At 34.2% G+C, this 21,749-nt stretch overlaps 5 protein-coding genes and 2 long non-coding RNA genes across 18 annotated transcripts; 3 read left to right on the forward strand and 4 right to left on the reverse strand.

The window, feature by feature from the left end:
• Positions 1 to 1,962: 1,962 nt before the first annotated feature.
• On the reverse strand, positions 1,963 to 3,121 carry LOC145739238 (uncharacterized). The gene is made up of 2 exons (XR_014180930.1): positions 2,984 to 3,121; positions 1,963 to 2,317 (listed from the first exon to the last, which is right to left on the reverse strand). It is a non-coding gene; the product is annotated as an uncharacterized LOC145739238 (long non-coding RNA).
• A 119-nt stretch (positions 3,122 to 3,240) lies between these two features.
• Positions 3,241 to 4,257, forward strand: LOC145739239 (uncharacterized). Its single transcript, XR_014180931.1, has 2 exons — positions 3,241 to 3,368; positions 3,433 to 4,257. It is a non-coding gene; the product is annotated as an uncharacterized LOC145739239 (long non-coding RNA).
• Positions 3,978 to 8,767, reverse strand: alpha-Cat (catenin alpha). 5 transcript variants are annotated; one of them, XM_081994680.1, is made up of 11 exons: positions 8,552 to 8,767; positions 7,998 to 8,296; positions 7,494 to 7,933; positions 6,886 to 7,032; positions 6,661 to 6,828; positions 6,064 to 6,179; positions 5,699 to 6,002; positions 5,329 to 5,577; positions 4,992 to 5,247; positions 4,323 to 4,936; positions 3,978 to 4,257 (listed from the first exon to the last, which is right to left on the reverse strand). In XM_081994680.1, exons 2-11 carry the CDS (start codon positions 8,287 to 8,289, stop codon positions 4,093 to 4,095), a joined length of 2,751 nt encoding a protein of 916 aa, XP_081850806.1. In that variant the 5' UTR covers positions 8,290 to 8,296; positions 8,552 to 8,767; the 3' UTR covers positions 3,978 to 4,092. The 5 variants fall into 5 exon arrangements, with proteins under 5 accessions (XP_081850806.1, XP_081850802.1, XP_081850805.1 ...); XM_081994676.1 differs by having other exon boundaries at positions 3,978 to 4,275; XM_081994679.1 differs by having other exon boundaries at positions 3,978 to 4,275; positions 7,998 to 8,316.
• Positions 8,768 to 9,116: 349 nt separating this feature from the next.
• LOC145739234 (DNA-binding protein Ewg-like) lies at positions 9,117 to 14,157 on the reverse strand. Of its 4 annotated transcripts, none has more exons than XM_081994685.1 (10): positions 13,685 to 14,142; positions 12,646 to 12,879; positions 11,981 to 12,105; positions 11,501 to 11,926; positions 11,321 to 11,449; positions 11,073 to 11,237; positions 10,777 to 10,917; positions 10,599 to 10,722; positions 10,419 to 10,534; positions 9,117 to 10,178 (listed from the first exon to the last, which is right to left on the reverse strand). In XM_081994685.1, the coding sequence occupies exons 2-10, from the start codon at positions 12,851 to 12,853 to the stop codon at positions 10,092 to 10,094; spliced, it is 1,521 nt and encodes a 506-aa protein (XP_081850811.1). In that variant the 5' UTR covers positions 12,854 to 12,879; positions 13,685 to 14,142; the 3' UTR covers positions 9,117 to 10,091. The 4 variants fall into 4 exon arrangements, with proteins under 4 accessions (XP_081850811.1, XP_081850810.1, XP_081850809.1 ...); XM_081994684.1 differs by having other exon boundaries at positions 10,410 to 10,534; positions 13,685 to 14,136; XM_081994683.1 differs by having other exon boundaries at positions 10,410 to 10,534; positions 10,599 to 10,917; positions 13,685 to 14,157.
• A 351-nt stretch (positions 14,158 to 14,508) lies between these two features.
• Positions 14,509 to 16,758, forward strand: cort (Cdc20/fizzy protein cortex). 4 transcript variants are annotated; one of them, XR_014180929.1, is made up of 8 exons: positions 14,509 to 14,669; positions 14,944 to 15,128; positions 15,183 to 15,367; positions 15,427 to 15,638; positions 15,697 to 16,056; positions 16,114 to 16,299; positions 16,355 to 16,497; positions 16,550 to 16,758. XR_014180929.1 is itself a non-coding variant. In XM_081994687.1 (8 exons), exons 1-8 carry the CDS (start codon positions 14,655 to 14,657, stop codon positions 16,666 to 16,668), a joined length of 1,410 nt encoding a protein of 469 aa, XP_081850813.1. In that variant the 5' UTR covers positions 14,509 to 14,654; the 3' UTR covers positions 16,669 to 16,758. The 4 variants fall into 4 exon arrangements, 3 of the variants coding, with proteins under 3 accessions (XP_081850813.1, XP_081850815.1, XP_081850816.1); XM_081994687.1 differs by having other exon boundaries at positions 16,350 to 16,497; XM_081994689.1 differs by having other exon boundaries at positions 16,114 to 16,296; positions 16,350 to 16,497.
• A 224-nt stretch (positions 16,759 to 16,982) lies between these two features.
• On the forward strand, positions 16,983 to 18,562 carry LOC145739237 (short-chain dehydrogenase/reductase family 16C member 6-like). The gene is made up of 6 exons (XM_081994691.1): positions 16,983 to 17,162; positions 17,256 to 17,418; positions 17,472 to 17,629; positions 17,682 to 17,859; positions 17,912 to 18,285; positions 18,337 to 18,562. The coding sequence occupies exons 1-6, from the start codon at positions 17,125 to 17,127 to the stop codon at positions 18,404 to 18,406; spliced, it is 981 nt and encodes a 326-aa protein (XP_081850817.1). The 5' UTR covers positions 16,983 to 17,124; the 3' UTR covers positions 18,407 to 18,562.
• On the reverse strand, positions 18,299 to 21,304 carry LOC145739233 (putative ATP-dependent RNA helicase DHX35). Of its 2 annotated transcripts, none has more exons than XM_081994681.1 (2): positions 20,703 to 21,304; positions 18,299 to 20,647 (listed from the first exon to the last, which is right to left on the reverse strand). In XM_081994681.1, exons 1-2 carry the CDS (start codon positions 20,715 to 20,717, stop codon positions 18,587 to 18,589), a joined length of 2,076 nt encoding a protein of 691 aa, XP_081850807.1. In that variant the 5' UTR covers positions 20,718 to 21,304; the 3' UTR covers positions 18,299 to 18,586. The 2 variants fall into 2 exon arrangements, with proteins under 2 accessions (XP_081850807.1, XP_081850808.1); XM_081994682.1 differs by lacking the exon at positions 20,703 to 21,304 and having other exon boundaries at positions 18,299 to 20,433; positions 20,502 to 20,640.
• Positions 21,305 to 21,749: the final 445 nt, after the last annotated feature.

Below are 21,749 nucleotides of genomic sequence, written 5' to 3' on the forward strand. Positions count from 1 at the left end.
GGTCTAGATTCACTAACTTTTTAAATTGATGGCACAAACTCAACTAGTAACAAATTCCTGCAATTAAGAATGTTATTGACAGATCTCATTTGATCTTCTCCCATTTTATTTGATAATATCTAGTACAAATAATGTGTCATGGCTTTAATGGAAATTTTTTAACTAACGATTCACATTGTCCACTAAATTAGCCCCGGGACCTAAAACTGAGACTTAATTCATCAAAACAGCGTTTAAGTGCTTCATCGCACCCAGGATAGGATAATTTGAACGGATTTGAATTTCGGATGGCCTCTCAATTGTTGTCACAAGGGATTTCGTCTTTTGCCTCCCTTGTTTTGATTCACAACAGAAACAAGTCCTCTGGACATTATCGATTTTGTTGAATGCGGCTCAGTTTTGATGTTATCCACGTAACATAATTTCTGGATATTTTTATCAGTTATTTTTATTGTAATTGTGACGATTTTGGCCTTAGTCCAAATCAACTATTTGGGGCAACGCAATTTTTTTTATAGAAAATTTTAAAGGAAAAAAACTAGCTCTAAAATTCCATTTTGTTAAATTAGACGTTAATTTATACTAACTCAGTGATAATGAAATTTACGTTTAAACAACAGTTATGACACTCATAATTCGAGGATGTAACTATTATAAATATTAAGAGCTTGTTGAAAACTTCCGATTTTTCCTTCCAACCCAAATCAAGTACATCTGACGTAACAATCAAAATTCACTTAACATAGATACGTAACATGGTTACAATTATCAGGCCTCGTAAAATAAACTTTAATAACAGATTCCGCAAAACCACAATGGTAATAGCAAAAAATGGCGTTATGCTTTTTAAGACCGCAATTATTCTTTAAGGTTAAATTGTATTAACAAGGTAATATTTTTGTTTACCAACAGATACTTGATATGTATATAAAAGTAAATAGTTCAACATCATTATGACTATGATGAGTAGGTAAAATGGCTGCTTAAAAAATGCATCAGTTTTTTTTTTAATAGTGTCAATTAAGTATATATTTTCCAGAACACTCAAAATGACAATAACATTTAAAAAGTTACTGTTTAAGAAACACATTTCAATTATTAAACATTTTTTTGCAAGTTAAAAACGTACAGACAGTGCTTTCTCACTCTGTGCCCTATAAATACACATCCCGCTTACATTAAAATCGCACAAAGGATACGGCACCATATAGCTTCAATTGGTCGCTTTGGACGTTTTTTATCAATGCTGATAATAACCTATTTAAAAATAGAGTGCGAACATACTCAGTCTGGAAGTCTGGAGAACTTTTATTTATAAACTTGCAGATTAAACTACAAATAACAAGTTGAACTGATAGACTGAATCATTTATTATACAGACGTGTTATGTAAGTTTGGAATTACGTTAACATTAATCATAAATTTAAACGGTTTTAATGTGATAGTCTTTAAAATTGTCACGTTATTAATTAGAATTTTTAATCATCGTTAAGTCACCCTAGAGTGGTTATTGGATGATTGTCGGAAGCACGTATAATAATTAAAATTGCACTCAAATTTTTTTTATTTTTTTATTAAATATCATCATGTGTTAACATTTTTTAATAGTTACATACAAATAGATATATTTATTTATTGCTATGAGAAATTTTATTTTCGTCAATTCAAGACCGTAGTGTGGAAATTAAATTAAAAATTTACCAGAGGGAAATGGTTAACTTTCCAATAATATCCTAATCATATGCACATACACCATATCAAATGCAAATCGGAAATTGGTAATTTTTAGTCTGAGTGATGTATGTATTTTAGTGTTAATAACAAGTGAACTATGACTTTGTTTTAAGGTTAATTGGATACATATTATGTACCAACATCAAAACCATATGTCCTTTCATGTGCAGCGGAGCCAATAAATAAACCTTCACAAAATACAAATCGGCCAACTATAAAATTGGAGAATAAGTTTTATACTATCTATATTCAAGTTAACATAAACATGGTAAGAAAGTCTATTTTTTGATGTTGAAAAAATAACTAATAAAACAACTTGACCTAAAATAATTAAATTTTGAAGTGGTAAAAAAGTATTCTGGTCTCTTCCAACTAATCTATCATATACCGTCAAGAGTATTGGCTGGTAATAAAACGCGTTCCAGAATATAGCGTAATAATAAGCTACGAAACAGCACATCGTCTCAATTGAAGCAGAAAAATATCCAGGCAAAATGTATCCGGTTGGAAAAATGGTTTCTATGGAGATATCACCGTGCACAGCATGAGTCAGAGACGTACCAAAGGGAGATTCCTATAATCCCTAGAGAAAAAAACTTTTTTGAGCAACAATAATTGCCGCGGGGATCTAAAATGTCGTATTATATCGATAATTGTTGGATGAGGGAGTGTTGCTATACTTTCTAGTTTTATCTCGACTTAAATGAGGGTGGCACGCAACTAGGGTCGAAACTTTTACATACTCGTAAACTTTGCCCTGCAAGACACGCACTGCAAGCAACACACCTGACTACCCCAAAATCTTATTAGAAGGGAGGATTTTAAGATTAAGTTTAACCGGGAGTACATTAATTAATGACAACAAAAACGGATTGTAGTTTACCTAAAACCAGACCTGTTTAAATAGATTTTCTGATTGGGGTAGTTTATAATACGTAAACTAACTTCAAGGTGGTTTTGCCCTTAGATTACCCTCCTATAACCTATTAGTGTTTGAATTGCCGATAAAAGCATGAATAAGGTAAGTATAATATTGATAGGAGAGAACTTCAATTGACAGCAAACTCTGACTAAAAACTTCTTTTGAAAAGAACTTTTACTTATAGTTGCTTTCATCAAAATATACAGAAATTATCCCAAGTTAAAGTCCACAACCGAACAAAATAAAAACGTGCCTTAAGTCAAACCACTGCACGTTTCATTAATTTATAATGAAATGTAATCGCTCTAAAAAATGTATGGTACCTACGTCATATCCTTATTTAGCGGTCGTTGCAAGATTGTGGGGTTTATTACACTAGAGTAAAATAATAATGTCAGCTTAACAGAGCGACAGTCACAATCCCTTGCCAATTGACATATTCAATTTCATGCTTTGTCGATTTTCTCGCAACAGCAAAAGATTATTTTTAATCTCCTTACGTTTACAGCTCGAATACTTCCCCAGTGTAGAACGCAACATGGCTGACCTATTTTACCCTCAAATTGTAAAACTAACACTGAAATAATTTTTTTATGTCGCTGAATTAAATAAATACATCATCATCAATGAGTCCGATTCAGTACAGCATTAAATAAACGATCCTGGGTCATTATAACCAATCTAGAAGATCGCCTACGCTTCTATAAATAACGTAAGTGATGGTAAAGTGTTTAGTTGGTGTCATTCTAATTTACTAAGGTGAAATTATGTTCAAGTGAAAATATCTGCAAAAAAAATTTTGAGAACTGATATATCTCAACAAAGTAAGTTGGTATGCCCACGTACGAAAGAATACCTAAACAAGTAATGCAGTGGAAACCCCAGGACAAGAGAAATAGGGGTCGACCTAAAGCCTTTTGGAATCAGGGTATAGAGAAGGTGATATCGGAAAAAAAACCTGCATCCAGGCGACTAGAACGATAGGTTGGATTGGCGACTGGGAACATATATCCCAATAATAATAACTTTTTGCTTCATGCCAATATCAATCTTAAAACTTTCACTTGTTAAACTAACACAGTGTAGTTCTTAGAGTCAGACTCTATCTACAAAATTGGCGACGATATGATTATGTACTCATTTGAACCTTATTTAACATTCTCATTATAAGGATAATTGAGAAGTTGAATAAATTTTCAAAAAGATTAACTCAATTACATGGTGACAGAAAATGTATGGCCGATATAGATATTTTTGTATTGGTTAATTTAACAAACCGTAAGGGATTTGGAAAATAAAAGCAAATTTAAATACGACTACCTACAGAACACCAAATTTTTATTGATTCCATTTTAACTATAAAAGTAAATCAAGTTACGACATATATTACGTAATAATAATTAATATAGGGACTGCGCAGACCACCTACCAAAAAGTTAAACAGATTCGGTCGGACTTTGGAATTCGGATAAAGCGTGTATGGGGTTTTCTAATTTTTTCTGGGAGCCTTTACGTACTTTGGCACGAACTTCTTCAGGTTTTTCAGGCCTCACCAATGGTTTCTTTTCGGGTGCTTTCATTTTCCATACCACAATAGGAGACTGTAACGAATGAGACGACTGATGATTTTTTTGGGTATAATGTTACTATTACGGGCTATACTCACAGAAACAGTGCCTTGTCTAGGATACTTGGTCGAGGCGACGTAAGACGCCTTGACGGTAAGAACGACGGCGTTCATTAAGTTTTTGGCCGCTTGAATGAGAGAGGTGGCGCTGTCCAAACCAGAAACGATAAGTTCACCACTTATGTTTTGAACATCGGCCTTGACTTTGGATGTGATATTCATTTGATGGCAATAAAGGGCGATTCTTTGAAGGTAAGCCAGCAAATCTTTCTTGGTGGAGCTTTCAGGACATTGATCGGCAATCTGTCTGGTTAACTTATCAAGTTTCGTACCCGCCTCAGAAATTTTCTTTGCTGCGTTAATGACATCCATAGTGGTCTTCAAAGGACCTTTTCCTCTAGTAAAGTCAGTCATCTCCATCATGATAACGCACATGTGTTTGGCCAAGACAATGATGTCATTTCCAGTGTCATCCCATTTGGCTACTTCACGGTCAAACTTCAACTTCTCGCTTCGGAAGTATTCCACTTGCTGCAAAATCTTCTTTCTGTCTTCTTCAGGCATTTTACCCATTGCCTCTCGAGCAGTGGTAATACCGCTGATTTCTGGATATTCATCCACAGCTCCTCCATGTTCTCCTGTATGAGCACTCGCTAAAAACAACAATTTTTACAAAACTATTTGCTTGTGTACTTCATAATCACATACATTTGCTTTTAGTCTCCAAAGTATAGTTTTCATCCAGTTCAACATCTTCAGGATCCAAATCTTCATCAGCTCTGTTCATTAAAACAGCCCTACGGATTTCACGAACTCCATCATAAACCAACCTCGACGCGTCTATAAATTCGTTCTCGTCAAGTTCCTTAGACGGGACTGGGTGTCCCTGGCTGTTATTGACAATAGCCTGAACAGCCACTTGCACTCTTTGAGTGAATTTTGGCATCACTTGATCATTCAAAACCTAAATAAAGTAGTTCACTCATCTGAACTTTTTAATCAAACGGAACCCCCCCATGCGGATTACAAAACCAACAAGACTTACTTTAACGGCTTCCAAAACACGCTTGGTGTAAATGCAAGGCTCGTAATTATCCATTTCAGCGGACACGACAACACCAATACGCGATGTACGCCCTCGGATGGCGGCAGCAGTCCTCTCTAAATTTTCCGCTTCATTCTCTTGCAACGCTAGCACACATTTATTAACGTCCTCCAAAATGTGATTTTCAGAAACAGCCAAAAAGTCGTCTACTGTTGTTATGTCATCTATAGCGTCCGTTAAAATCCGCACCTGTGCATGTTATAGCTCAATTATAGCCTCAAATAAAATGTAAATTCTGTCCCTCTTTTGTGAAAGTTTAAATTAAACACATTTTGCAAGATTTTTTTTTTTTAAGTGCTAATATGCATACCTGATTTTCCCAATTAAGCCTAAAAGCATCCATGTTCTCTTGGGCGACTTTACTTTTCGGTCTGGCCGCTAATATTCTAGCAGCGTTGATTACTTCAGGACACAACGAATCAATCTGCGCAGCTGCATAACGCACCATTTTGACGCCGTCTTCATGACTGGACATACTGCAAACCAAGTTGGCTACCTCCACCAACTTATTGGAATGTTCGGTGAAAACCCCGGCGTACTCCTCCACTTGCTTCTCGTCACCATTCTGAGCTGCCTTAATCAATATTAATAATGGAATGCTTGTTTCCATAAAGCTGTAAAACAATTAAACTACCATTAGTTAAATTGCCTTAAGTGTAACAGCTTAAGTCAGACCTGTCAGAAATATGGTCAACAACAGCTTTTCTCAATTGTCGTCTTAAATCTTTCGTTTTTCCTTTCATGTTGTCGATGGCTTTGCCTAAACTTTCTGTTTTGTCTTTATTGCCCATCTGCAATGAAAAATTAAATGAATGTTATGTAGTTTAATGAGAAGCCCTAACAACAAACATCGATCAGGCACAGTGACATGCGGTTGTATATGCAATTCAGTCTCCTTTTTCTTTCTTAGGTGGTTTACTTAACAGAGAAGAAGCGCAATAATTCCGAAGCAAATCACCCAAGAATAAAATTGATAGTTGAAAAAATCAACAAAGAAATTAGGACAGGAGCTGTTAAGGCGTTCATTTGCTAGCCTGTTTATAAGGGAAATAGTCTACATAGAAGTTTGTCATTCGCATGGTGAATTTACACTGATTTTGGAAAGTAGTCGACAGTCGACGGCGACGCATTAAACACAAACCAAAACACTTATTGAGTACTTATTTACCCTGCCGGTGATTCCACCAAGTATCTCCAACTGCTGGTTAGCAAAAATAAAGTATATATTTCACCCAAGAAGCAAACTAAATTAAATAGATAGGTCTTTCTTACGTTTGACATGTATTCCGAAAGAAGATCCTGAAGCGCCTGACGTACAGCGTTACACTCGGCGACAATCCTTTCGCGTCTGTCATCGCGTGTACAACTGGAATCAGCCATTAGTGCCGCCCCACTAATGATGCTCTCCAAACGTTCCTCCAAAGAAGGTCTAGTGTGAACCTGCAATGTAATCTCTATGTATCACTCCACACCTTTAAATACACACAAATAAATCACCTCATTATAGGCCAATGGCTCAATAACAATATGTTCATCAAAATCATCAAGTGCTGCTGCAAGTTCTCCTGGTCCATCATAAGGTCCTGCAACTGGTGGTGCTCTTCCTTGTGCTACATCATTGATGGTGTTAACTGCTTCACAAACCTGATAACAATAATAAAAAAACATATAACACACTAATAATGTAACTCAACTCAAAATGTGAATTCAAATAAAGTTTAGATTAGGATATTAACATTTAAATGAACTGATTGTAAACCCATCCTAACTGATTTAGACACAGTTAATATACAATACCTAATTTGTCTCACTACTAAGTTTACAGAATACAATATAACATGGGTCACTCAGGCTAAACTGTTGATTTACCTTTTCTGCGCTCAGCCTGCCCCTCAGATCACTCAAACCCCCCAACCCTGTAAACAGTGGATAGTTTTGTTTGAATTAGAATTAGAGGGACATAAAACCATAAATGCGCATTTTTACTCCATTTTCCCCTAATAATTTTATAGCAGTGAGCAAACTGCACCCAAACTTCAAAGTGGGACAAGTTATAATGTATTCTGTAAACTTTTGTACAAACTACTTTAAAAAATAAAACTAACCTGTTTTAAAACATAATCTCTATTTGCTTTGGCTGCTGCAAGTTCTGGGTGTCGAACATAGACCTTAGAGGCTGTCAACAACATAGTGGAATGTTTTTTCAATACTGCTCTGGCTGCAGCTAAATCATCTCTAAGCTGAGGATCTTTAAGTTCTTGTTGTCTTTTAGCTGCCTGATTCATTAGCTCATTGGCATTTTGTCTGAACATTTCAATGTTGTTTAATAGTTCATCATTGCTGGAAGCCATCTTGAGCTTTTCCAAGTCATTTTCAACTATGTGGAGAGATTTTAACAGCAAATGGACATCTACCATGTCTGCTAGAATTAGCAGGCGTGTGACAGCTGATAACAAGTTTCTGGCTGCCCTGACCATGTTACTGCGTTTCAATGAGGAGCATGGATCTTCTGAAAATTCTCTTGCATCTCTGCTCATTTGAGTTCCTATATACAATGTAAAAAATATGTGTTAATAGGTACTTTTAATTGATTGATTGTAAAAAATTACCAGTTTTACGGACTTCATCCACTGCAACCAACATTTCTTGTGTGATGTCAGGATTCTCATAAGCAATTTGTTCACCTTTTTCTATAAAATTTTCAGTGGCTTTTTCAACAGTCTGCACTAATGCATTGGCACGCTTTGACTTTCCCTTCTTCTTCTTTGATGGTCCATTGGTGTTCACCAATGTTGTTACTTGAAGCACCAAAGGTTCCAAGGTTTTTTCAACTGACATTGTCCTTATCTCTAAATTTTTTGGGTCCCATTTGAGACCAAAATGATCCACTGCTAAACTCATTTTATTCCTGCAAAAATACAAACAAAACTATACAGAGAATGGTGATTCATGTAGTACCCTCACTAATAATGATTCATATTTTAGCCACTCCTATATACTACAGTAAAAGCAACTAAGAACTATTTAATTAAGATTAAATATAAGATGACAAAGTAGTTAAAGAGTTATTTAAATAAAAAACTATAAGTAAATAACAGAAAACATTACTTACAAAGGAAATAAATGAACCAGATGCCTTTTAAAAAGCTTACCATATAATTACCTGTAATCAAAGTGATTAGGATGTTGTGTCACCTCCACTTTTAGCCACTAAAACACAGTTCTTGGTTTCCACTCTTTTCAATTAAATTATGATAATTTTGTATTGTACCAAAGTTGTAAATACGTTCTTGAATTAATTTTTTTAGCAGATATTTATAAATTACAAATACAAAGACAAAAATAATTGATGTGAACTCAGTAAAGAATTCTCTTTAATTGACAGGAATGACATAGACACTATAGACAGTCCTGACGCGTATTACATACACCCCCATAAAAGAGATGCAAGATAGTACACACATGCAAAGGAAAGAGAAAGATATAATAAGACAACTATTTTAAAAATAATGAAATATTTATTTTCAATAAAAATAAAAATAAAACCCCTAGCCTCGACGTCGAGTGGGCGGGTGGCCATTGTCATTGTAACCAGAGCAGAAAACTTATAAAACATGTTTTAAACAACAATGTAGTATAAACAGAGACAAGGTATAAATATGCCCTTTGCTGTGCAAACGAAGTTTTAGAGCTGGATAACTAATTGCCTGGCAAATAAAATGTTGCACTTTAATATATGAGACACACTGTATATTTGGTATTTTAAAAAATAAATATCAAATTCTTGCAGTTTATATAAATGGGGTTTTTTCCTTAAGATGTAACAAAAAAGTTCAATTAGCAACAAAGTAATTTCTACACAATTAAACATTCTTTGGTATTATTTATAAAACAGTTGAACTACAATTGTTAGTAGACACCAAAAAATTCGAATTTTATAATTTAAATTACATATACTTACTTTATCTTACAAGTAAACAACAACCCACAACGTATTATTTTAAACGTTTCACAATTACTTTTTTTCTGAAAAAATATCAATCATCTTGCAACCATACATTCTTATCTCACTCATGCATAATATGTCCTAAATTTATCAAGTGGCAACCAAAACCACTATTACCGTATCAGGTACAAATATTTAAAATATCAATTAATATTAATGATCTTAACAAAAAAGCAACTAAAATATTGTACTTATAGTTTAGGCTCCTAGGAAATTACTTTGGTGTTACTCTGTATACAAAATGTGATTCAAACTAAGAATAAATGAGTGGTGAACTATAAAAGACATGAGTGGAAGATAAAATTAAGTTAATTTTCCCTGCATAGAGTAATATTTTCTATTTTGATGGGTATCTATTTTTTTATCACAGGGGTCAACTTGTTCTCAATGTTTTCTATATGTCCCCAAAACTAAATAATACTAAAAATCCTACTATTTAGATTTAACAAGATTATGTACATACATACAACAATAATACTATCAGAAGAAAAATTATACATGTTCTATATTTACATCCATCCAAATAAAAGTGCCTTCAAATAACAATAAAATTACATAACTTGGCCAAACATATCACAAAAGTTTATAGGAAAAACTGTAACTGTGTATATAAAAATAATGGTATACAAAAATATTTGAATAAACTGATTTTGGAATTAATTAATTAATAATAGTGTTGTAACTAAGTTAAAACTTATTATTCAGCAAGTTTCAAAATGCTGATGGCATATTTAGGTTGGTCTCCTGATAAAGTCTCAATATTGTCGCCGTTACTTTGTTCCACCTGTTATACAATAACAATTTTAGTCTTTTGTGTTAGTAATTTTGGTTAAGTACAACATAAAAAGCCCCATGTGAATAAAAGTGAAGTAAAAACAAAAATATAAATAGTTGGGATATTTTATGAGTGAAAGCAAAACTACACTTTAACAGTTACAATGTTGGTATTACATTTATTTAACTTGGCAAAAGAATAATTTCACTCATAAAATTTCCCGACTATATTTATCTTTACCTCTGGTACCTGAACTACGGGAGTAACGCAAACTGTCCCATCGCTGTTTGTGTGTAAATGTTGAATGTTGGCAACCATTGTCTGGTACATTGACGCTGACACTGGTACAGTTATTACACCACTCACTAAAACATTTTTGACATAAGAACTAATAAATCCTTTTAGAATCACTCTGTAAAACTAATTTACCATGTCCATCCTCTGCAGTCAAGATAATCTGACCGTCAGAATTCAGGGTTGCTTCGGTGACGGAATTTAGGTCTACCACTTCGTGCGACCCTTCGCTAATTGTATGAACCCCATTCGTCTGGAACTGAAGGGAAATTCTCATTATAACGCCCTGAACAGGACTTGGATTAAATATTACCGTAGTCATTCCTTGCACATGCGCAGTAGTGCCATCAGACAAAGTTATAATAGGATTGTTGGGATCCACTTGAACAATGCTAACCGTTCCGTCTGGATTTGTAATAGTGTGCAGTACAGTCGGTGCGTATTGAGTTGTCATCTGATGGAAGGTTTTTTTGATTAAATCATCTCATGAAAAAAATAACAAAGTAAGGACAAAAATCAACACAAACTACGAGCAAAATTCGCAAACCTAAATAAATAATAAGAAAAGAAACACAGGCAACGACATGAAGCGAATTTAAAAGTACACACGTCCACGTCAGAACCGTAATCTCCGGTGTCGATGCAAACTTGTGTTGATCCAGACAATTCTTCAGGGGAAGCGGGCACAATTTGAGGTGAACCGTCCGCCTGGATCTCAATTTTGTGCGTGGCTACCCCCGATGGGTGCATTTTTAACACGCCCATCGAATTACACTGAAAACCAGTTAGTACCAAACAGGATAAACTTTGTTACATTATTACTAAATGCAATAACAACTTGACTTGAGAGCACTTACACTAGCATTTGCAGTAGCTGCGGCATTGGCCTTTTCATCCTCTTCAGTGAATGCCGGCAACAAATCTTCCCTACCATGAAACTTGTAACAATTTATTACAATTTGGCGGAGCGCGTGAGTCCATGAAATCTATATTAACAAAATGTAAAGAACCACTGTACAATAAAAATGTTTACTGACTTTTTGTTTTTCATCTTCACTTCTAGCATCCATACGAACATTGGCCCAAGGTAACTCTTTAGGCCACCATGGAGGTCGTGTAGATTCCCTACCCCATCCAGGTTTACCACGTCCCGTAGAATATTTCAATATTAAGGGGATAAAAGCTCTTAATTGCGCTTGAGTCATTTTTTCAACTGGAGTTGGTATTCCGTCTATAATTAAGGGTGGTAGTTCAAACAGCATTGGGTCGTCCTGAACTGAAGGTGGAGTTTGATGAGCTAAAGCGTTCTCTAGTTCTCCCATTATATTTGCTTTTAAATTTTTAATAACATCTTGTAAGGGCTTAGCTCCGAACACTTTGTAACTTGTATTTGGTTTTCCTGGGGTTGCAACTAATACTATTGCTTGCTGACCTACTCTGGTTGCAAACTCGTCTATTGTTTGCTGTGAACAAAATATGTCGTAAAATAAATTTGTATGTAAGTTTTTGAAACTTACTCGTAACTTTCTAATTAGTCTGTTTTGCTGTCGTTTTCTTATTGAAGGATTGGTTTCAAATGAATGAGGTCTCTTTCTTTTTTTTGAAGACATAATGGCTGCTGCAGCAGCCACTCCTATTGGACCTATAGAATATCATGAATAAATTGCCTATTACTTGAGTAGCTTAGATGCTAACATGATCAAAAAATTATTTGACATTAAACAGTTAAGCTGGATTTATAGTTCTAATTCCCCAAGAAGTAAGCGGCATGCAGCAAGCAGTAGAGTAGTAAACTGACAGACTACAGATTATTTGACAGTTTTATTTTTTTGTTTACAATATAAATTTGGTTTGAATTTTGTATTTCTATTCTATTCATTGAATGTTTACTGAACAAATCCACGAATGGGTGAAACAGGCTGTCGACGATGCACCAAGCAGTAAGAAGCAAGGTCAGAAATAAAAATGACTCATTTCTTGCTGCTTACTGCTTGCAGTTCATGCCGCTTGCGCTTATTTGTCAAACTATGAATGAAAGTGCTACAAATATATTGTTTATTTTTAATACAGCTTACTGCTTACTTCTTACTTGTTGCGGATTCCAAATTATGAATTCAGCTTTATGAATTTTAATCAGCGTCAAGTTTAGACTGGTTTTGTATATAGTACAATAATAATTTACCTGCAGCAGCTAGCTGAGCAGTCACCTCATCCCCCATAGTTGCAGCCATAAGGTCCTCTTTTGTCTCATATTCTGATTCAGGAGATGAAGGGCACTGGTCATCACCATTGTCAGACTGTCCTGACATCCCTGATGGAGAATCCATCACTGAGCTTACCACCATGGTAATATGTTTAGTACAATTACTTGAATTACCGTTAATGTTCATATTAAATCTTTTTTGGTTTAAAACCTCTGTAATAAAAATTCAGATACAGGAGAGTTATTATTACAAGGGCATACTTGAACTCCGTTCTATTTTGCGGCTTTAGCATTCAAAAAAGCGTAACAAATACAAATTTAAAATACACGTGAACTATAACTCTCAGCTCTTTATGTTTTTGAGATATACTGGTATACTATTCTTAACAGTTTTTTCGAAAAACTTTTTTGGTGGGTACAGGAATCTTTTCTGCTATTATGAAAAAATTTCAATTTTTCAGTGGACACAAAATATTAAAACTACATTTAAATTGTATATGTATTATTGCATTTTATTTTGTAAAATAGTAAGTATAAAAATAATATCAACATAAAAAGGTCACTGATGAGTATATTATTATTATTATTAGTAACAATTAATATATCAATATCAAGTAAAAAAATCGTGTTTTAATGCATATCTAACCAAAAAAGTGAAATGTACAGTTGAAAATACGTTGAATATTTTTTTTTTTGCGCCACATGCTGGTCAACCTGATAAGTATGCTAACTTGCGCACGCGCAGAATGCGGTTTGGCGCCAGGAACCACTCGTTACCGGCTAAAAATGCGTTAAAGCATCTGTACTGATCTATTCAACCCTTGAGATTACCAAAGAAAAATTGTTCATATTTTTTTACAACTATTCACACAATTATTCATGATTGGCATGCGAGAATAAAGGCAGAAAAGTAATATTTTCATTTATAAAGGATTCGTATTATGGTCATTCAGAATGTCACAAAATCAAGATGGAGCAGGCTCAGTTAAAATAATTATTACTACGGCTGCGTACGCACCTGCGTGTGTCGATCAGTTTTGCAAGAAAATCCGGCTTTAGAGCGCAGTTTTCCAAAAATCCTGTTGAATGTGTCACTTTTTGTAATCAGGCCACTTTGAAAAACATTTTTACTTGGCTAAAACATTTAGCGAACGGCGTAGACCTTCCTTTACGTCACATCATGTTTTAATATTGATCGCACTTCGCTCGCTTTGGATTTTCCTTCAAAGCCATTCCCCTCTGTTATTTTGAGTCTGCGCATTGACGATCACAATATTTATACAAACTCATTTTGTAGCTTATATAAGAAAAAACCACAAGCTTGATGTCAATTACTCAATTTTGTTCAGTCTCAGGATTAAAAAATTAAGTCTAAAACTTATTTTACGGCTAGGCCGCACGCCTTTTTCAAGTATGAAACATGTTACAGTGACTTATACGTGTATAATTTGGGCGCCATCTTAAAATACACTAGCAAACTTCAATATCTGCATTCTGCAGCTTACCACGTTCGATTAGAGATGGCGCTAGTTGTAGTACATCCCAGATACTTTTATTATTTAAACTTAAATGGTACTATTCTGATACTTCCAGGACTTAAAAGTAAATATCAAAAGAAGAAAATGGATGAATTGAAACCATGACTTCTTTTGACATACTAAAAAGTGTAGATGGCTCATTGACACCGAACACAAATCCTTCAGGGAATTAGTGATAAAAAAGTTAAATTAAACTAAATCTCTTATACAGCGTGATCAACTGCATTTTATGAGATGACATGCTATACAATTTGTTTGTAGCAATATTAACAATAAACCATAAAAAACTCATGATTGTTGATAGTTAAATATTTACAAATCGGCATATTTGACATACTTTACTATATACAAGATTTTGGTTCATAGTAATGTGTGTCTAGTCAGTCGTATATGTATTGTTGAAGTACATTTTAAATTATTTATTATTGTTTTGTACATATCCTGTTATATATGAATTTTCAGCAGGTCAGTTTAAAAAACGTATATTATAACGGGTGTTCAATAATTGTTATGGTCGTAGTTGGCTGTGGTTCTCTCGTTCTAGCATGAACGTAGGGCCGTTGATAAGTTCGTATATGGTTTGAAATGACAGCTGTCATATAATAATTGTTTGCAACGTTATCTAAGACATACGCTTTTTGTGACAATTGCCATCCATAGGCGACCTGACCGTAACAATTATTGAACACCCGTTACTTTTATTAGTCTAAAGATTATTATATTGGATTATTTATTTCAGAAATATTGGTGTGATAGGTTTATTCCTACAAGAATAAATATGGAACTAGCCAATTTTAATCTAACTCATTCTAATTTAATGTCGTTTTCCGACTGTCAAATTAAAGACGAGGATAAATGTTTCATGGAACCCATTTTTGCTAATACTGCCAAAATGGCTAGTAACAAGTTAAAAAATGAAGAAGTGTGCGTTATATAGACTGTTAAATATTTCAAAGCCAAATTTTTTTATGTTGACAGGTTACTAAAGGTAATGGGATTAAAACACTCAAAGATTTTAAAAGAAAGAACAGAAAGAAAAGATAGAATTATCGTAACAAACTTTACACATCTTTGGCCTGTTTTTGCTAGAGCAAACCCTTTGATTTGCAAGCCTGAAACTGTTCTGGATATGCCTCAAGGCCACACTCCCACTACTGCCCAATGTGAGTTCAAATGTAATATACCCGATTAAGGCTGTTTCTGATGCTCGAATGCATTTTAGATCGGCAAATGATCGACTGGAGTAAACGTGGATTATTTGCCTCAATTTCAAATAGAGAAGTTCACGTTTGGAACCCAGAACAGAACTTAGCTGTACCTATTAATACGCAAGAAGCTGTTGATAGTTGCGTGAAATTCAATAAGAGGGGTACCCATATTGCTGTATGCGTCAATTATAGAACTGTGGCAATCATTCAAGTCCGAACATTACAAGTAAAGATATAATTTTATAGTTGATTAAGTATAATGATTTAATTACTTATTAATTTAGATTGTAGATTTTAATCACTGTACGTGTCCAGTGTTACCTTATAGGAATAGTTTCGTTTTTCATATATCTGCTATTGAGTGGTCAAAACTTAACGTTCTTATTAAAGCGTGTTGCAACGGTACTATCGAATTAATCGATTGTGAGCCCTGGGGAAAATCTAAAAGCCTAAGAGTATATCGTCAAATTGAACTAGAACATAATGATTATATTACAGACTTGAAACTTTCTTGCAACGAATTGTATTTGTTAATATCAACTGCAAAGGGTAGAATTTACATTGGATATCTTAACAAACACGATGAGCTTTTGTCACTAAAAGAAATTCAAATGATCTTTAAAAGCAGTTTGTCTAATATATTGGTAATAAAAATAATGATTTCAAAAAAAAAACAAAACAAAAATTTATACTATTTTCAGAGTGCTTCTTGGCATCCATGGTCAGAAAGCCTCTTGGCCATCGGGGAAACCAACAACAGAATTACAATTTTTAACGTTAAATCTTCAAAAATACTAGCCAGTAATGTAGTGGAGCCCTTCTTTAAAAAATCTGAACATTGCGTTCTTGATTTTCTTACATTCAACCCTAGCTCAGCTGAATTAGTGGTATTTCAACGCAATTCAAAATTTTCTGAATCTATTGCTATATGTTGCAGGTCAGTTTCTATTACAAAAATCCTGAAAATCAAAGTGGTTGCAATTTCATAACAGTTTTGAAGGATTTAAACACGAAAGTTGATGAAGTGAGATATCATATAGGAAAAGTACCATACATGCTCTGGGACAGGGAAGGCGTACAACTAGGTACCGAACTTAATGTCGGCTAAACGAATATTTAAATAGAATTTAATTTCAGCCACGTTTGGAGCGGATGAAAATTTAGTTATTTGGGACTTTTTCGGTAAAAAAAATATCCAACTCAAGCGGAAATACACCAAGTTTAATCCACCAATGTTTGGTCAATGTATTAGATAAAAATGTTTTTATGTAAAAATTTTTTTCATTTATACTTACTATTATATTATATTTATTACTACTAAAAATATAGATACTGTTGAACTAAAATGTAAAATTGTTGGAGAGAAATCCTTATCTCAAATACGTTTCCAGCTGTATCAGCGAATAAGGTCAAACAATGCAGAAAATCAGACACTGAAGCATTTACATAATTTCAACAGTTTTTTACCGTGTATAACTGCTGCTATTAATAACGCATAAGTGTTGTAATTAAATACAAAAAACGTAAAAATGATTTCGACCTAATTGATACCTTCGATAATGAAATTTATTTATGAAGCGAATAACACAACAAAATACTTAACGTTTTTATCACAGTAAGCAAATAACGCAACCTTTTATCAGTATAAGACTTGATTGCATAGCCTTTGTTTCTTTTGGTTTCACAGATTAGAATAATAAGAAGAAACAAACATGTCCACACAAAACTCTAGTAATAACGCTCAAGATGTGTAAGTGCTATTGATATTATTTGTAGTTTACTTACCTAATAGTCTGAGATATACGAATTGTTGTTTAAGAGTGTCTGATTATGTTATTTACAGCCAAAATAAAAAAGGATTCAACCAAACTATTTTATTTGAGGCAGTGTCCATGGTCGGTTTCTTTCTATGGTTCTCGCTCAAGTTAATTTACTATTGGGGTGAAAACATATACCTGAAAATCAAGCCCCCTTCGCCTGTTTCTGTTAAAGGGGAAATTGTATTGGTTAGTATTTTTGAAGCAGTTTAAACTAAAATTTGTAATATGAGATATGGTAGATTACAGGAACCGGACATGGTATTGGGAAAGAACTGGCATTGGTATACTCAGCTAATGGCGCTACAGTTGTTGGGTTGGATATAAACAAAAAGAGTAATGATGAAACTATAAAAAAAATTGCCGAGCTTGGAGGAAGAGCCCAGGCTTACGCTTTTCAGTAAATACTTCTCAACAGCTAGCAACACAGAAAACCAATTCTAAAATTTAAGGTGTGATATCACAAATCGCGAGGAAGTTGTCAAAACGGCAAAACTCATTCAATCATCTATTGGGGATGTTAATATAATGATTAATAATGCTGGTATAATGCCTTGCCATCCTTTAACTAAACACACTCCTCAAGAAATTGAGAAAATCATCTCAATCAACTTGACTTCACACTTTTGGGTTTGACTCTGTCATCTTAGTTACACACAAATACCCTATAAAATCAATTTAGCTTCTAGAAGCATTCTTACCAGCTATGAAAAAAATGAACAAAGGGCACATAGTGAGTATCTCCTCCATGGCAGGCCTGATGGGAATTCCTAATTTAGTGCCCTACTGCGCTTCCAAGTTTGCAGTTAGAGGATACATGGAAGCGTTACATGAGGAACTTAGATTAGAAAACCCACGTAATCAAATTAAAACCACCTGCATTTACCCTTACATGGTCGACACTGGGCTGTGTAAAAAACCAAAAATAAGGTATGAAAATTTGATGCCTTTGCGATCTCCCAAGGAAGTTGCTAGTAAAATCCTAGAAGAACAAATTAAGGGCACACTAGAAGTCACCATTCCTAGTTACTTAAGCAAAGCATTAACTTTTGGAAGGTAAGAAAAAGCATTATTTTAAACAGTTTTCTATTAACACTTAATGTACAGGTTACTGCCCTATAATGCTGCTTTGGACCTCAAAGATCACATAGAAGCTTTTATAGAATCAGACTTGTAGTAAAAAAATTATCAAGCAAAAAAGTAAAAAAAGATTAGAAATGTATGCTTAATAAAAATTACTATGGTTTTGAAAGTTAATTTGCTAGTTTTGGATGTATATTTATTTGGCTGTCATTCGCTACTATCTCTTTATTAAATACTTAACACAAAACAATTCTGGACTTTTTTGTTACATATATTAATCAATAGCAGTTGTTTTATGATAAAAATGAGAAGCCAACTCTAAAAGCCATTCACTTTTAATCACAGTTATATCCCTCATGTACAACTTAACTCTAAAAACAACTTCACAAAACACCACCCACTGGGGCTGAGGTAGGGTGTACAGTACACTATCTGGATTAATATACAAATCAATCTCCCCTCTAACAGTCTTATAAACCCCACTTCTGTGTAAATAAGCTGCATTAGGAAACAAACCTTTTATCAAACACTTACAAATTACTTCAGTGTTTTTAATACCTGATAACATGGGAATGTTATAGTTGACTAAAGTCTTTTCTAATTTTTTTTTAACTTCTACAACACGTTTCATGCTCATGTAATTTAAGTAGTTTTTGTGACAGAATCCTTGAGACATTCCACTAAGAATAAATCCTTTAAAGATGTTTAAATAAGTAAGTAAGTCCCCTTCTTCAACTTCGAACATCCTTTTTTGTATCCTAGCTTTCACCATCCCATTGCCTGTGGTAGGTTTTGCAAAAATTGTTTCTACTTGCAACATTGCTACTATAATGGTTACTTCTTCAGTGCAACCAAAATCTGCAGAGCTTAACAAAATTTTTGAGTATAATGGGTCCAATGCAAATTCTGCCATGTGAAATCCTAGAGGTCTGGTAAGTTCTGACTGAATATCTATTGCATCAAGTGCATAGAGAGTTTCCAAAGCACCTTTGAGATTCTCAATAGGAGGAACACTAGGAAACTTAAACCTTAAAATATTATCAACTCCCATGGCTTTCAGTTGGAGGATTGCATAAGTAAGATTACTACGTACCATTTCAGGAGGGGTAGCTGAAGAGAGTTTTTTAGACCATTCTTCTGTGTACAATCTGTACACTTTACCAGATCTCACCCTTCCTGCTCTGCCTGCTCTTTGATCAGCTGAAGACTTACTTATGGGGACAGTAATAAGATTGTCTGTATGGGTTTCAGTATTGTACCACTTGATTTTAACAAAACCACAATCAACAATGTATACTATGCCAGGGATTGTCACTGAGGTTTCTGCAATATTTGTGGCTACTATAATTTTTCTAAAACCATCTGGTGCTCTTTTAAATACTTTTAACTGTTGGTGGTAAGGTAAAGAGCCATACATTGGGAGTACCATTATTTCCAACTTTGGTTTAGAATTATTAATTTCCACAGCATGTTCAGATAATAACTGCACTGCTCTATCAACCTCTTCTTGTCCTGTTAGAAATACTAATACATCTCCATCTTTTTCTGTTTTACAAATTTTTAATGCAACTTCTACTGATGCTTTAACATAACAAGGCACTGGCTCAGAAATATAATAAATCTCTACTGAAAATTGTCTTCCTTCTACTGACATAATAACAGCAGTATTCATTTTAGGATCTGAAGTAACATTAGTATTGAAAAACCTTTGCATGGCTTCAGCATCTAAAGTGGCTGAAGCTACTACAAGTCTCAACTGGGATCTTTTTTGTAAAATTTTCTTCATAAGGCCCATTAAAATATCAGTGTATAAACTACGCTCATGCACTTCATCTATCATTATTACTGAGTAAGTGTTAAGCAAAGGATCAGACATCATTTCCCTCAACAAAATACCTTCTGTCATGTACTTAATTTTTGGTTTGGTCACACAAGCATCAAATCTCACTGCATACCCAACCATTTCACCTTGAACTAAAGTCCCAGTTTCATCAGCCACTCTTTGAGCTAAGGTTATTGCTGCTGTTCTCTTTGGCTCACATATACCCACTTGTCCTGGCCATTCAGCTTCAATTAAATATTGTGGAATTTGAGTGCTCTTACCACTACCAGTTTCACCAACTAGAATTAAAGTCTGGTACTTCTCAAGTAAATACAGTATGTGGTTACGGTTTTTGAATATTGGTAACCTTTGACGCTGGCTTTGCATAGACTGTGAGATATTTTTGTTAAAGATGAATCTAGTCTGATCTACTAATCCAGACTCCCGGTCCAGTAAGGATGAAGCCTCTGAAGGCTTCAGGAACGTTGGTTTAAAGTCTCCTATGACGGCTTTCTACGGAAAATAATAGTGTAAGTTTAAAGTAGTAAGCTTTAAAGAGGTTTTTTACCTTTTGCTCACTCATTCTGAAGAGTAGAACAGACTTTTGTAAATATGATTTGAATTTGTATTTTAAAGGTTAGGATTTATTATTGTTCTTTGAATTCTTTGTCCTCCGTCCACGTCCACACAGCGCCCTCTATACACACAACTAAGAAGGATTCAATATGGCGGAATAAAGTTGAAAACAATTTTCAAAATTGAATGTTAAGTCAATATTGTTAACTGTAATACGTCACCCTGATTTGTTTTCTAAAACATCCCCAAATTAAAGCTCAACAACGTGAACCAAATAAGTCTATATTCCTAAAGGAAAAAACACATTTGTATATTATCATAGCATAAATTATTATAAACATAATATGAAAAGTGAATTACTTTTTTAAGAACATAAATATGTTTATTATTACAGATAGTAAGACATATGTACAACCTAAGACTCGATGCACGTTTCGTACAGGTCAAAAAACTGATCACATTATATTCATAATCCTAAAGAGGGTTAATAAACAATGATAGTGAAAAAAGCATATTTGGTAAACCATAACATGGCGGTAAAACGTATAACTCGCCGTTAAAGAGTCAATACTGAAAATTTTTAAGAATAATTAGTATCTGTTGTTAGTGGTGTTATTTTGTGAGAACTGAGACTGAACAGCCGCCGCCGCCACGTTGCTAGCAGCACTTCTAACGTGTTGATTGCGCAGGACCACATCAGTAAATTCTTGTCGGGCTTTTACCATACTCGCCCCTGTGCTTCTGTACATGCGGTGTATCTAAAATTCAATCGCGTTTCATTTACAGAAAAGTCAATAATATCAATATTCTACCTTGCTAATCATGAACAAGTCTGCAGCAGCAGCTAAAGTAAATCCTATAGCGATAATGAGTGCTAAAATACCAGAAATAATACTCCATGCCGTATTGCTAAAGGTACCAATAGCTGTAAAGATTCCTCTGTAATAAACCAAAAATCTTTAATAAAAATTGTACTTTAATTTGGTATTGTGTACTTTTAACTTGTAAATTCTATATTTAAAGAAAAGTTACCACTTTT

The sequence above is a fragment of the Ips typographus genome, linkage group LG16 (assembly GCF_016097725.1).
Source record: "Ips typographus isolate SLU linkage group LG16, UJ_Ityp_2.0, whole genome shotgun sequence".
NCBI lineage: Eukaryota > Metazoa > Arthropoda > Insecta > Coleoptera > Curculionidae > Ips > Ips typographus.